General features: G+C 41.9%; 1 protein-coding gene across 1 annotated transcript in view; it reads left to right on the top strand.

The window, feature by feature from the left end:
• Nucleotides 1-12,740, top strand: part of SPTLC2 (serine palmitoyltransferase long chain base subunit 2) — a 111,566-nt gene extending 98,826 nt beyond the window's left edge. The window contains exons 11-12 of the mRNA XM_021941441.2: nt 569-698; nt 6,352-12,740. Coding sequence (XP_021797133.2) covers nt 569-698; nt 6,352-6,471 — 250 coding nt within the window. The 3' untranslated portion in view covers nt 6,472-12,740. The remainder of the gene's footprint in view (nt 1-568; nt 699-6,351) is intronic.
• Nucleotides 12,741-13,524: the final 784 nt, after the last annotated feature.

The following is a 13,524-nucleotide window of genomic DNA, read 5'->3' on the forward strand; positions in this document are numbered from 1 at the left end:
AGAATTTGAGGACTCATGTTAAACTGCCAAGCTTAACATTTCAAGGACCAGATTTTAATTAAATACAGGTTCATTTTGAAGCCTCTGAACCACTATTATATATATCAGGGACACTTTTTTTTTTTTTTTTTTTTTGAGACAATCTTGCTCTGTTGCTCAGGCTATCGCTCAGGCTCAGTGGTGTGATCCTGGCTCACTCCAGCTTCTGCCTCCTGGCTTCAAGAGATTCTCATGTCTCAGCCTCCTGAGTAGCTGGGACTACAGGTGCCTGCCACCGCACTCAGCTAATTTTTGTATTTTTGGTAGAGACGGGATTTCGCCATGTTGCCCAGGCTGGTTATTTCAGTTTTGTGAAGGACACCATATAGGAGAAGACTGCCTCCGGATTGACTTTAAACGTATTTGTGAGCTATCAATTTTAACTTTAAAAGAAGTTAAAAGAAGCTCTTATTAGAAGTCTCCAATGCCTGCATCACCAAAAAGTTTAAATCATTGGGGACAGCAAGTCGTCTGCAATGAGAGCTTTCTTACTCCTCCTGCCTTCTGTTTCTCGTTTTCCCCTTTGCAGCGCCTTTGGACGGGAGATGCTGAAGCGGAACGTCGGTGTCGTTGTGGTTGGATTTCCTGCCACCCCGATCATTGAGTCCAGAGCCAGGTTTTGCCTGTCAGCAGCTCATACCAAAGAAATACTTGATACCGTAAGTAGGCACTTTCACCTTGATATAAATATGCCTTTTATTAAAAGGGCCTGTATATTAGATGAAATTCATAATATATTGACCTTGATGTTCTTGTGAGCATCTAAGATATTTACTAGTAAGACAAAGGAGGTGACAGTGCTACTGAAAACGTTGGCATTTACAAAAACACTGTCACCGGAATCATCAGAGCTCTGGAGAATTTTCCGGCTGTGTCTTGCTCCACTGTCTCCCTCACTATGGACTCCACAGTTCTCTTTCCACTCTACCTATTTCTACACGAAGCTTTCTCGTATGTTGTTCTGTCTAAAATTTTCTCTCTTGAGCTTTCTCTCCCCTCTGCCTGGCTGACTGTCACTCATTCTTCAATCTCCACGTAAAGGAAAATTGCTCAGGGATGCCCCACACTTCTTGCTCTGTGTTCCCTTGGAATCCTGAGAGTCTCCCTTACTAAATTCTTCACACCTATAATTACTTAATAGCAGTCTTCTCCATTAGATAAATATTGAGGATAGGAACAAATCTGTTTTACTCATTCTATATCCCAGCACCCACCACACTGCCAGGCATCTAGTTGGGGATCATTATTAGTGAGCTTAATTATTTATAATCTCAATATATTCTCATCGCTATATATTCTCTTAATATGTTATTGTTTCAAATCTAAGATTGCAGAGTTTAAATCAGTATTGCCCTCTGGGAGTTTACAAAGTTTTAGAACATGACATTTGCATAAAATTGGTTGCTAGAAATATCTATTAATGAGTTAGAAAACTACTACTTTTATTTTTCTTTTTTTTTCTTTTTTGAGACAAAGTTTCACTCTTGTTGCCCAGGCTGGAGTACAATGGTGCGATTTCAGCTCACTATATCCTCCACCTCCTGGGTTCAAGCAATTCTCCTGCCTCAGCCTCCCGAGTAGCTGGGATTACAGGCATGTGCCACCACACCCAGCTAGTTTTGTATTTTTAGTACAGACGGGGTTTTTCCGTGTTGGTCAGGCTGGTCTCGAACTCCCAACCGCAGGTGATCAGCCCGCCTCGGCCTCCCAAAGTGCTGGGATTGCAGGCGTGAGCCACCGCCTGGCAAGAGCTACTAATAAAGAACATTATGAATGCTTCTTTATAAAAGTTCATTGTAACAGTTTGATGGACATTTTATATTCCTGAATAGCCGAAGACTTTTGACTTTTTCTCTATTTCTACACAGCAAAATTTCTACGACTATAAGTGTATTCCCTTTTAAAAAAACAAAATTGTGCTAAGAACACTTAACATGAGATCTATCCTCTTATCAAATTTTTCCATGTAGAATACAGTACTGTTAACTATAGGCACAGTGTTGTGAGCCTATTCTTAATCACATTCTGACAATATCCAATTACATTTGGCTTTTTGATATTGTATCTTTTTTTTCTTTATTTTGATGATGCCTGTCAGATTTTTCCAATAGATTTTTCTCATTTCTCAGAAATGTTACTGGTGAATTTCTGCTTTTTTTTTTTAACCTAGAGATTTCAGCTTTTCTTTCCTTCCTACTCTATTGATGTTTTAAGAGTTTTCTTTTTTCTTTCTCATGTTCACCTGTTAACTCAGAGTTTCAACGTGCCTTTAAAAAAAAAGTTCATGTAACTATAAGCAGCGTCTATGGCAGTAATCCATGCCTTCTGACAACAACTTTGACTCCTGAGAACTGTATACATTCATGAAGGAATTTAGATGTAACCAGGATATCTCCTTAGGATATCTAAGGAGATTTCTGTTGCCAACAAATATGTTTGCCAACTGAGAGTTCTAATCCTTTTCGTAAGATTCACTTGAGGGATTGTTGGGCTTTGCTTCCCATTTAGTTTTTAAAGCATAAAGTGCATTTTTTGAAACCATGGATTTGTTAAAGTTATTTTGTCTTATGATGTTTCATGGAACTAACATGAACTAGACCATTATGAAATACAAATTAATTTTCATTTAATAATGGGCCCCATGACATGATTCTGTATATAGAAAGTGCTATAAAATACACACGCACGCGCACACACACACGCACGCACAGCTAGAGCTAATAAATGAATTCAGCAAAGTTGCATGGTAAAAGATCAGCACACAAAAACTTAGTGATTTTGTGCACCAGCAATGAAGAAATGAAAATTTCTTTTACAGTAACACTCAAAAGAATAAAATACCTAGTAATAAACTTAATCAAGAAAGCCTTTCCGGGCTGGGTGCTGTGGCTCACGCCTGTGATCCCAGCACTTTGGGAGGTCAGGCATTTGAGTTCAGCCTGGCCAACATAGTGAAACCTCATCTCTACTAAAAATACAAAAAATTAGCCGGGCGTGGTGGCGGGCGCCTGTAATTCCAGCTACTCGGGAGGCTGAGGCAGAAGAACCGCTTGAACCTGGGAGGCGGAGGTTGCAGTGAGCCAAGATCGTGCCATTGCACTATAGCCCGGGCAACAGTGCGAGACTCTGTCTCAAAAAAGAAAAAGAAAAAGAAAGAGAAAGCCCTTCCCTTGTCCACTGGCTAATTTACACTTGCACACTGTATGTTTACATGTGTATATTGAAAACTATAAAACTTTGCTGAAAGAAATTAAAGAAGACTTAAAGAAATGGAATGATATCCTGTGTTCATGGATTGGAAGATTTAATATTGTTTTTGTTTGTTTGTTTGTTTGTTTGTTTGTTTTTTTGAGACGGAGTCTCGCTCTGTCGCCCAGGCTGGAGTGCAGTGGCCGGATCTCAGCTCACTGCAAGCTCCACCTCCCAGGTTTACGCCATTCTCCTGCCTCAGCCTCCCGAGTAGCTGGGACTACAGGCGCCCGCCACCTCACCCGGCTAGTTTTTTGTATTTTTAGTAGAGACGGGGTTTCACCATGTTAGCCAGGATGGTCTCGATCTCCTGACCTTGTGATCCGCCCGTCTCGGCCTCCCAAAGTGCTGGGATTACAGGCTTGAGCCACCGCGCCCGGCCTGGAAGATTTAATATTGTTAAGATGGCAGTATAGCAACCTGCAGATCCAGTGTTCAGCATTTCTCAGAAAAAAATGGACTGGGAGACCCTAAGCCACTGGCCCTTTTTTGCAGAAATTAAAAGGCTGATCCTCAAATTCATATGGAACTGGGAGGGAATAGCTAAAATAGTATTGAAAAGGGAAACCAAAGTGGGAGGTCTCACACTTCTTAATTTTAAAACAAAGCTAATTACTACAAAGCTACAGTAATTACAACAGTCGAGTACTAGCATAAGGATGGACATATAGACCAGTGAAGTAGAACTGAGATTTCAGAAATAAAGTACAAGCATCTATGGCCATCTCCCTTTATTTTCAACAAGGGAGCCAAGACCAGTCAATGAGAAAAGAACAGTCTCTTCAACAAACAGTACTAGGTCAGCTGGATGCAGAAGAAGGAAGCTTTGACCTTATAGCATGGATAAACCTTGAAAACATTAGGCCAAATGAAAGAAGCCAAAACAAAGACCATGTAACTTACGATTCCATTTATGAGAGATGTCCAGAACAGGCAAATCCATAGGGACAGACAATAGATTGGTGGCAGCCAGCCTGAGAGGAGGGAGGAGTGAGTATGGGGTTGCTTTTTAGGGTGATAAAAATACTCTAAAACTAGATAGTGACAAAAGTTGCACAACTCTCGGAATATACTTAGAAGCAATGAATTGTATACTTTAAAAGTGAATTTTGTTGAATATGAATTGTATCTCAAAGCTGTAATTTTGTTATTTTTTAAAATGGGAAGCGCAAGGATATTGGCTCAGGGGAGCGGCAGGATGGCTGTCCTAGAGGATTGGGTTACTCAGCTCTGTAATGAATATATGTTTTTCTCCTAGGAACCCACCTTACCTGTGATCTAGAGGTTCTGTGTAGACTATTTGTTAATGAATGGCGATGCATGTACTGGCTCCCTGTCCTTAACATACCCACACACCCCACACAAGAGTCAGCACTTACTAGAATGGCATCTTTTATTCACATGATACTGATTTGTCTGAAATATTTGGTGTGGGATCAGAGGAAATCTTGTAATCTAGATCCCCTTGGGCTACTGAGGAATTTTTTTTTCTAATGATTACTTTTCTACATTGATAAAAAATTTTAGATTCTTCTGAAGTCAGAGTTTATAAATGCCCATTCCTTTGTGATCATGTGCACTTTTGTCTTATTATGATTTTGAGGTAGGGTCTCGCTCAGTCACCCAGACTGGAGTACAGTGATAATGATCTTGGCTCACTGCAGCCTCCACCTCCCGGCCTCAAGGGATCTTCCCACCTCAGCCTCCAGAGTAGCTGGGACTATGCCTGGCTTTTTTTTTTTTATTTTTAGTAGAGACGGGGTTTCTCCATGTTGGTCGGCTGGTCTCAAACTCCCGACCTCAGGTGATCCGCCCACATGGGCCTCCCAAAGTGCTGGGTACTGACATAAGCCACTAGGCCCAGCCAGCTTTGACTTTTGTCTTAAATTAATAAATCTTATCACAGAGGTCAGGTGAATAAATGGTCAATGGGTTCTCCCAGCTTAATTTCAGACTTAAATTGTTTCCATATGGAGCTTTCACTTACACCTCTTCTCAGCGGTGCCGCTGTTGTAATAGCGCATTGAAGTTCAGCTCTTATTTGCTTTATATTTTTCACATTTCAAAATGAAGAATATTTTTTCTTGTGCTGGAATATATCAGTAATACTGTTGGTGGTTTTCTCTCTCCAAATACTGATTTTTTTAAAAAATGAAGTTTAAGACGCCCAGTGTAGTGACTTACGCCTGTAATCCTAACACCTTGGGAGGCAGAGGTGGGTGGGTAACTTGATGCCAGGAGTTCAAGTCTAGCCTGGCCAACATGGCAAAACCCTGTCTCTACAAAAATTAGCTGGGTGTGATAGCACGTGCCTATAGTCCCAGCTACTCAGGAGGCTGAGGCAGAGAATCTCTTGAACGCAGGAGGCAGAGGTTGCAGTGAGCTGAGATGGTGCCACTGTATTCCAGCCCAGGTAATAGAGCAAGACTCTGTCTCAAAAAGAAAAAAAAGTTGCTGGGCTCATTTGCTCACACCTGTAATCTCAGCACTTTGGGAGGCCAAGGTGGTGGATCACTTGAGGTTGGGAGTTTGAGACCAGCCCGGTCAACATGGTGAAACCCCATCTCTACTAAAAATACAAAATTTATCTGAGCATGGTGGTGGGCACCTGTAGTCCTGGCTACTTTGGAGGCTGAGGCAGGAGAATCACTTGAACGTGGGAAGTGGAGGTTGCAGTGAGCTCGGATGATGCCACAGCACTCCAGCCTGAGCAACAGAGCGAGACTCCATCTCAAAAACAAAAGGGAGAGATGACAAATTTTAGTCGGTTTTGTGCGTTCAGAGTGCATATAACTTTTTCTACCAAGCATATCATACTTTGAATTATAGCCTTTATTCTGCATACCTGGCTATTCACAACCCATTATTCATGGTGAGCTTGAAAGCCTTGTTCAGAAAGCAGGTCCTTCCACAGCTGTATTGTAGTCTGATCTTGTAAATGCACTAGACCTAAGTCCTGCTGAAGGATAATCTTGCCATGATTGTTTTTAGCAAAGTAAAACACCAGGCATGCCTGCATCCTACTGGCTCTGACAGACCTCTACTTTGTCTTGCATATTTTAGGCTTTAAAGGAGATAGATGAAGTTGGGGACCTATTGCAGCTGAAGTATTCCCGCCATCGGTTGGTACCTCTACTGGACAGGCCCTTTGACGAGACAACATATGAAGAAACAGAAGACTGAGCCTTTTTGGTGCTCCCTCAGAGGAACTCTTCCTCACCCAGGACAGCCTGTGGCCTTTGTGAGCCAGCTCCAGGAACCACACTTCTATGGCCATCTCATGTGAAAGACATTGCCTCAACTACTGAAGGTGGCCACCTCCACTCTAAATGACATTTTGTAAATAGTAAAAAACTGCTTCAAATCCTTCCTTTGCTAAGTCTCACCTTTAAAAACGAAGGTGACTCACTTTGCTTTTTCGGTCCATTAAAAAAGCATTTTATTTTGTAACCATTCTACTTGTGAAATCACACTGACCCTAGCCTGTCTCTGGCTAACCACACAGGCCATTCCCTCCTCCCCCAGCACCTCGCAGACTTGGGCCCATCAAGAGCTACTGCTGGCGCTGTCTCCACAGCCTGGAGACTTACCTGGCTCTCCTCCCTAGGGAGCAAGTGCCTTCCACTTACTTCCCATCCAGGTCTCAGAGGTGGCCAGCCTTGAAATCCTTATTTAACCATTCAAGTAATCAATAGAAGTATTCACCCTTTAATCTTAAGTTTAGCCTTTTAAGAAAAACAGTAAGCGATGACTGCTGAAAGGCTTATTGTGTAATCTCCCAAGGGTTTGGTCTTAATCCATTTTGTTCTGGTCACCAGATGATTTCTTCCTTTACCATCAAATATTTCTTCATAATGGTCACAGTCTGAGGATGTGCGCAAATTCTGGTTCTTGCCAGGCTCCAGCCATAACACGTCCCACCCCGTTTTTTTTAAAGCACTTACTGTTTTCAAAGCACCCACATGCCGCGCTGGTTAGAAGGCCACTCTCACATCGGAGTGTTGGGTACAAAGCCGCTCCGTAGAGTGATGTGCACTCCCGGTGGGTGAGGGCCAGGGGCCGTGTGGAAACAATTGATTACTCCTTGCAGAGTCTGTGGCTTGCATTTCCTACTGATTTCTACGTTTGAAAATTATGACAGTCTCTGGCTGGGTCTGGGTCCAGATTAGGATTTAAACTGATAAAGGAAAATGGTGGTAAATCCTCTGCTCAGAAATCATTTATCATGTTCCTATTTAAGGATTAGATTTATTAATTTAGGCCTTTTGGAAGCTAACCCACTTAAATATTACTCTTCTGAATGCTAGTTCTCTTTTATTCTTGATGTCCTAAGACAATTGAATCTGGCCTCTGGGGCTAGGGTCTGCCTGTCTACATTTTTTTTCTTTTTTTTCTGAGAAATTCTGAACACATAGATCTCTTTCCTAAACTGACATTTTCTATTTTGACTGTTTTCATACTATAACCAGGTAAAGGGACTTTTTTCAGAGAGCTTTATACTGCCTGACCAAAGAACAAATCTGAAAATCACCATTTTAAAGTTCTTTTTTAGTTGAACCAAAGTGTAAGTGAAGCGGACTTTTGGCATGGTTATACCCAGGATCCGCTTGTCCTTTTGTATCCATCAAGTGTTACAGGAGAAGGATTGGGAACAGAATGGAAAAGCAGTGTATGAAAGTCATGTTACATACAGGCTGGGTGCGGTGGCTCACGCCTGTAATCCTAGCACTTTGGGAGGCTGAGGCAGGTGGCTCACTTGAGGTCAGGAGAATCGAGACCAGCCTGGCCAACATGGTGAAACCCCGTCTCTACTAAAAATACAAAAAAATTAGCCAGGCATGGTGGCAGGCGCCTGTAGTCCCAGCTACTCGGTAGGCTGAGGCAGGAGAATCGCTTGAACCCAGTAGGCGGAGATTGCAGTGAGATGAGATCATGCCACTGCACTCTAGCCTGGGTGACAGAGCGAAACTGTGTCTCAAAAAAAAAAGTCATGTTACACATTTTAGTTTTTGAAATTGCTCCTTTTATTGGTAAAGATTATCAATCCAAATTCTCCTGGGTGTCTTGTCATCAGCTGTGGTATGTTTGTGTACATTACATGTAGCAGAGGATGTAAGCAATATTATTGTTTGTGAAGTTTTGTTTTTAATGTCTTGAGTATAAATTTATTCACTGTCAGCATCCGCGAGCTTTAATAAGCCCCTGAGATATTCCAAAGTTTTATTTTACTTTTTTAAAGAACAGAAAAAGATGAATGAAAGAACCAAGGAGAGATGCAGAGACTATATTTAGCATGTATAGGTTAAAGTAAGAAGGAGGTTGTGGTAACTAAATAAGGAGTCCTATAAAATCAAATACATTGTCAACCATTCCTGCACATCTAATTTCCTAGCATAGAATCCCACTGGAATACAGATAGCCTTTGCACTGCAGTTACTATTTAATAATGTAAATGTAGGGTTTTTAAAAGTCACAGACTTATAAGCAATGAACTTAACCTGCTGGTCTTTTTATTTTGGCTTGCATGAAGTCACTGCAAAACTTTGTTGGTACAAAGTTACTTCAAGATAAGTGTCATTTTGTTACAAGTTTATTTTGAAGAGACAAACCTCCTGTGATCTATCCAGGACCTCTGTACTTTCTAAAGAACAAAATGTTATGTATACATTATACATGGTTGGTTGTCTCTTCTTGAAACTGTAATATAAATCTAGGGTCCAGTCATATCCTAGGTATCATCATTTATCCAAGTACTTGGAGGAATACAAGTGTATATATAAATACAGTCATTGAGAATAAGTCGAGATTTGGGGCATACAATAATAGTTTCATACACAGTTTAACATGGCCTGATTCAAGACTCTGGTAGGATTCAAACAGATGTCTGTTAACCATAACTACCAAAACCGATCATCTGAGTCGATTATAGAGGTGTGACTAGTTCTGAGCACTTTTTCTCATTCCTCTTTTAATTCAGCATTGCTGTTACCTATTTCAGGTTTATAAGACCTCTTTCAGCAGATCACATCAGAAGCCAGGAAATGTATAGCTAGGAGACATCAAAAGCCCACATGAAGAGTGGGCCAAGCAGCAGTGGCAGTTTCTTCTCGCATCTTTTTTTAAAAAAGCTTTAACTTAGCAGGGGAATGGACTTTATAGCACTTTTTCAACTTTTTGCTTTGCTTTGGATAAGACATCCTTACCTTTAAAAAAAAGCTTCTAGTCTCCAGAACCCCCAAAGTACTGCTTATTTGTTTGAAGAATCCAGCCATCGTAGTGCTTTAGTCACTATCTTAAACATTCATGATAGGGCGAGGATTTTAAAACAGGATTCTTGCTTCTGTAGTCAAGGTGAACAGAAGCATCCTACACAACTACTAAGGGCTCTATGTGTCATGCCTCTTCAGACACCAAGGAGTTGAACATGTTTCCAGTGATTTGTCTCCGTAATGCCTTCCTCCTTTACTTGGCCTTTCATTCTTTCTGTACCTTCAAGTTCTTGATTTTTAAAATTCCAACTCTAGAGAAAACCAATATATGGTGGTGCTGGGCTTTGAAGATAGCATATCAGACGCCTTGGTTCTGTTTGTACACTTAGCCTTACATTTCAGGAGGAGGCTTTTCATTAGGGGCTTAAGCTAGCTCCTTTGGCTTTAAAAAAAAAATTTTTTTTTTTTTTTCAAATTTCTTCATTACCTAAGGGAGCCTGCATCTAAATTCCTCAACTAGCTCAGCCTAGCTGAATCTTCTAGTGTGTAATACCCTTTGCTTCCTTCTTACTGGTGAAAACCAGGGGGATGAGTGGCTTCCATGGAGAGATTTCCTGATTTCTCAGGGAGGAAAAAGTGATGACATTTACCACTACTTTTCTGTTTCTCCCCTTTTTCCAAATTGATAAGGATTTCCGGTTCCTAGTGATCCGGGATTGGGTAACAGTGCAGAACTGCCGGTCATGCCGTAGGCCATGAAGAAAGAATATGGGTAACTGTTGAATAAGGGTAACTGTTGTTTTGCAAGAATTTGTAGGGTTATGGGCAGTTGTTGTCTTGTTTGAAGCATTGCTATGACCTAATTCCCAAGGTGTCTTTCCTCTCTTGGTGTTCTCAGTAAGCCAATGAGTTTTAATCTCTACTTGCTATAATCTCTACTTGTGCTTAGAAAAAGAGATGAGAGTAGTGGTTTTCCTTCAAACTGTCCACATTCATGAAGATTATGAATCTTCATGATAGACCCTGTCTCTACAAACATTTTTTTCTATATTAACCGGGCATGGTGGTGCCTGCCTATAGTCCCACCTATGTGGGAGAATCACTTGAGCCTGGGAAAGTCAAGGCTGCAGTGAGCCATGATTGCACCGCTGCATTCCAGCCTGGGTGACAGAGTGAGACCCTGGCTCAATAAGAGGGGGAAAAAAGAAGAAGAAGAATTGTTAGGAGCTGGGTGTAGATGCAGCCTGCAATCCCAGCTACTCGAGAGGCTGAGGCAGGAGGCTTGCTTAAGCCCAGGAATTTGAGCCTAGCCTGGGCAACATAGCAAGACCCCATCTCAAAAAAAAAAAAAAATGTTTTTAAAATCAGCTTAGCCCAAAGGGGTTGTGAATGGGGGAGGTATAAAAAGCAAAGATTGTTTTTTGGCTACTAAGCCAAAAAGAACTTAAAGGGAACTTAAAGGGATTTTTTTTTTCAGTCCCAGAACCTACAGATACACTGCTATTTGCTTCATGTGGATGCTCAGTGCCCAGCAGCCATCTTAATCCATTAAGCCAGTTTAAAAAATACCTTCTACGTGGAGAAAAGCATGTCTTTTTCTTGCCTCGACTTTATCCACATGAAATATGTGCCCGTGGCTGGGCGCAGTGGCTCATGCCTGTAATCCCAACACTTTGGGAGGCTGAGGCGGGCAGATTGCTTGAGGCCAGGAGTTCAAGAACAGTCTGGCCAACATGGCGAGACCTCATCTCTGCTAAAATTACAAAAATTAGCCGGGCGTGGTGGCGCATGCCTGTAATCCTAGCTATGTCGGCAGGCTGAGGTACAGGAATTGCTTGAACCCAAGAGGCAGAGGATGCAATGAGCCAAGATCGTGCCACTGCACTCCAGCCTTGGTGACAGAGGGAGAATCTGTCTCAAAAAAAAAAAAAAAAAAAGTGTGCCCAGGCCCCTAGCCATTGCCATGTGCCCAGCCAGAGAGCCAAATTAGAGGGCTGGCTTCCCTTATCACACAGAAGAAATGCTAGCGCTAGCCAATGATCCCTTTGCTTTTAATTGTATAGAAAATGCTGTTGTTCCTTTTGTCATTTCCAGTGACATCTGTTTTCCAAGCAGCTCTTTTCTAGGGAGGAAACCAAGGGGCTAGTTTCAGCCCCTAATAGAAATGTTTTTTCTAATCTCTGGTGAGTGTGGAAGTGTCACATTCACAGTCCACCCTTGGGAGTGGCTTGGTGGTGGAACTGTGGACAAGGTTTTGTTTACTACATAGTACACATGATAAATGGCCTTAAACTGTGATTCTTTCTGGTAGGATAGGTTATAATAAACTGACCCTAAAGAATGCAATGGCTTTTGAACTGCAGTTACTGTATTCTTAATGAAGCAATACCCAAAGCTCTGTTCTTTTGGAGCACTTGAGGGGAAGTTAAATGAAAGGTGCACATAAGAGCAGTACCTTGATCTTACGCTTTCTGAGTGTCCTGCCTTGTTGCCATCTGCATGGATGAGTGAATGCTTCCATGCACGAGGAGACTTTTTCCAACACTATTCCCAGATTTCTTGTGCAAAACTTGGTCATTTGGCCCAGGTCTTCCTGGAAAGTGGAGTGCACGTCACTGACTAGGGTGGCGTGGTGTCTTTACCCTTAAGTCTTGTTATCTCAGTGATGTGAAGTCGATGGTTGGAGTTATAAAAAGCATCCTTGCTGGTTCTTCACAGGACACTGGAAGCCACCCTGTCGCTTCAGCCAGTAGGCCCGCACAGTCTTGATGATCCCTCTCTGTAATAGCCAGCTAACATTAAGAGAAGGGGGAAAGAGAAGAGAGCAGTAGCTTATAGGAGAGCTGAGATCTTATTTCATTGGCCCATATTTTCCCCTGACCAAGTTACCTGTAAACGGGAATTTGCAAGGGGGTGCTGTGATGATAACCACTTTCTATTGCTGTAATGTTCATATAACCTGGGAAACTGAGAGAAGGGGATGTGTAAATAAAAGCTTAAACATTTTAGTAATGTGTTAAAATGCCACTCTCTCCCTTTTCCCTTTTTTGCCAGATGATGATTTTTTTTATTTTTATTTTGTACTTTATTGGATGACTGAAGCGATGAGTATTGGGTTGGGGTAGGTGTGTTGATTTTGAGAGTGCATGTTAAGAACTGAAGGGGAACTAACTACTTGAGATGACTTAAGAAGCATCCCATGCAAATATCTTGTTTTGCCCTAATAAAATATTCAGAAAGATACATCTGCCTTTATTCATTCAACCAATACATATTGAGTGCTCTCTCTCTGCCGGGCAGCACACTGAGCTTTGTGGTTCCCACTTGCTAGTAAACAAGCACATGAACATACATGTCATTTTACAAACTGTTAAGTGCTGTGGAGGAAAAGTAAAGAGCTTGGTAAAAGTAACCAGGCTGGGCGCGGTGGTTCACGCCTATAATCCTAGCACTTTGTGAGGCTGAGACAGGTGGATCACTTGTGGTCAGGAGTTTGAGACCAGCCTGGCCAACATGGCGAAATCCCATCTCTACTAAAAATACAAAAATTACCCAGGCATGGTGGTGCGTGCCTGTAATTCCAGCTATTTGGGAGGTTGAGGCACGAGAATCGTTTGAACCTGGAGGCAGAGTTGTAGTGAGCCAAGATTGCACCACTGCACTCCAGCCTGGGCAACAGAGCAAGACTGTCTCAAAAAAAAAAAAAAAAACAGTAACCACTATCTGGTTTAGACAGGGATGAGAGAGAAACCATCAGTGGAGGATCTGAAATAAAGTATAGTTGGAGCTTAATTAAAAACTCTATGGTGAGGTGAGGTAGTAGGGAGGGTGTAGAGGCAGACTCACTGGGCTTTGTAGGTCTTGGTGAGGTCTTTCTCTTATGCAGGGGGTGGGGGTCAGACCAGTGAAAGGGTTGGGTTTTTAAAAATTTTTTTCATTATTACTTAAAAGTGGAGACAGGGTTTCACTGTGTTGCTCAGACTGGTCTCAAATTCCTGGCCTCAAACAATCCTCCCATCTCAGCTTC

The sequence above is a fragment of the Papio anubis genome, chromosome 7, assembly GCF_008728515.1.
Source record: "Papio anubis isolate 15944 chromosome 7, Panubis1.0, whole genome shotgun sequence".
Lineage (NCBI taxonomy): Eukaryota > Metazoa > Chordata > Mammalia > Primates > Cercopithecidae > Papio > Papio anubis.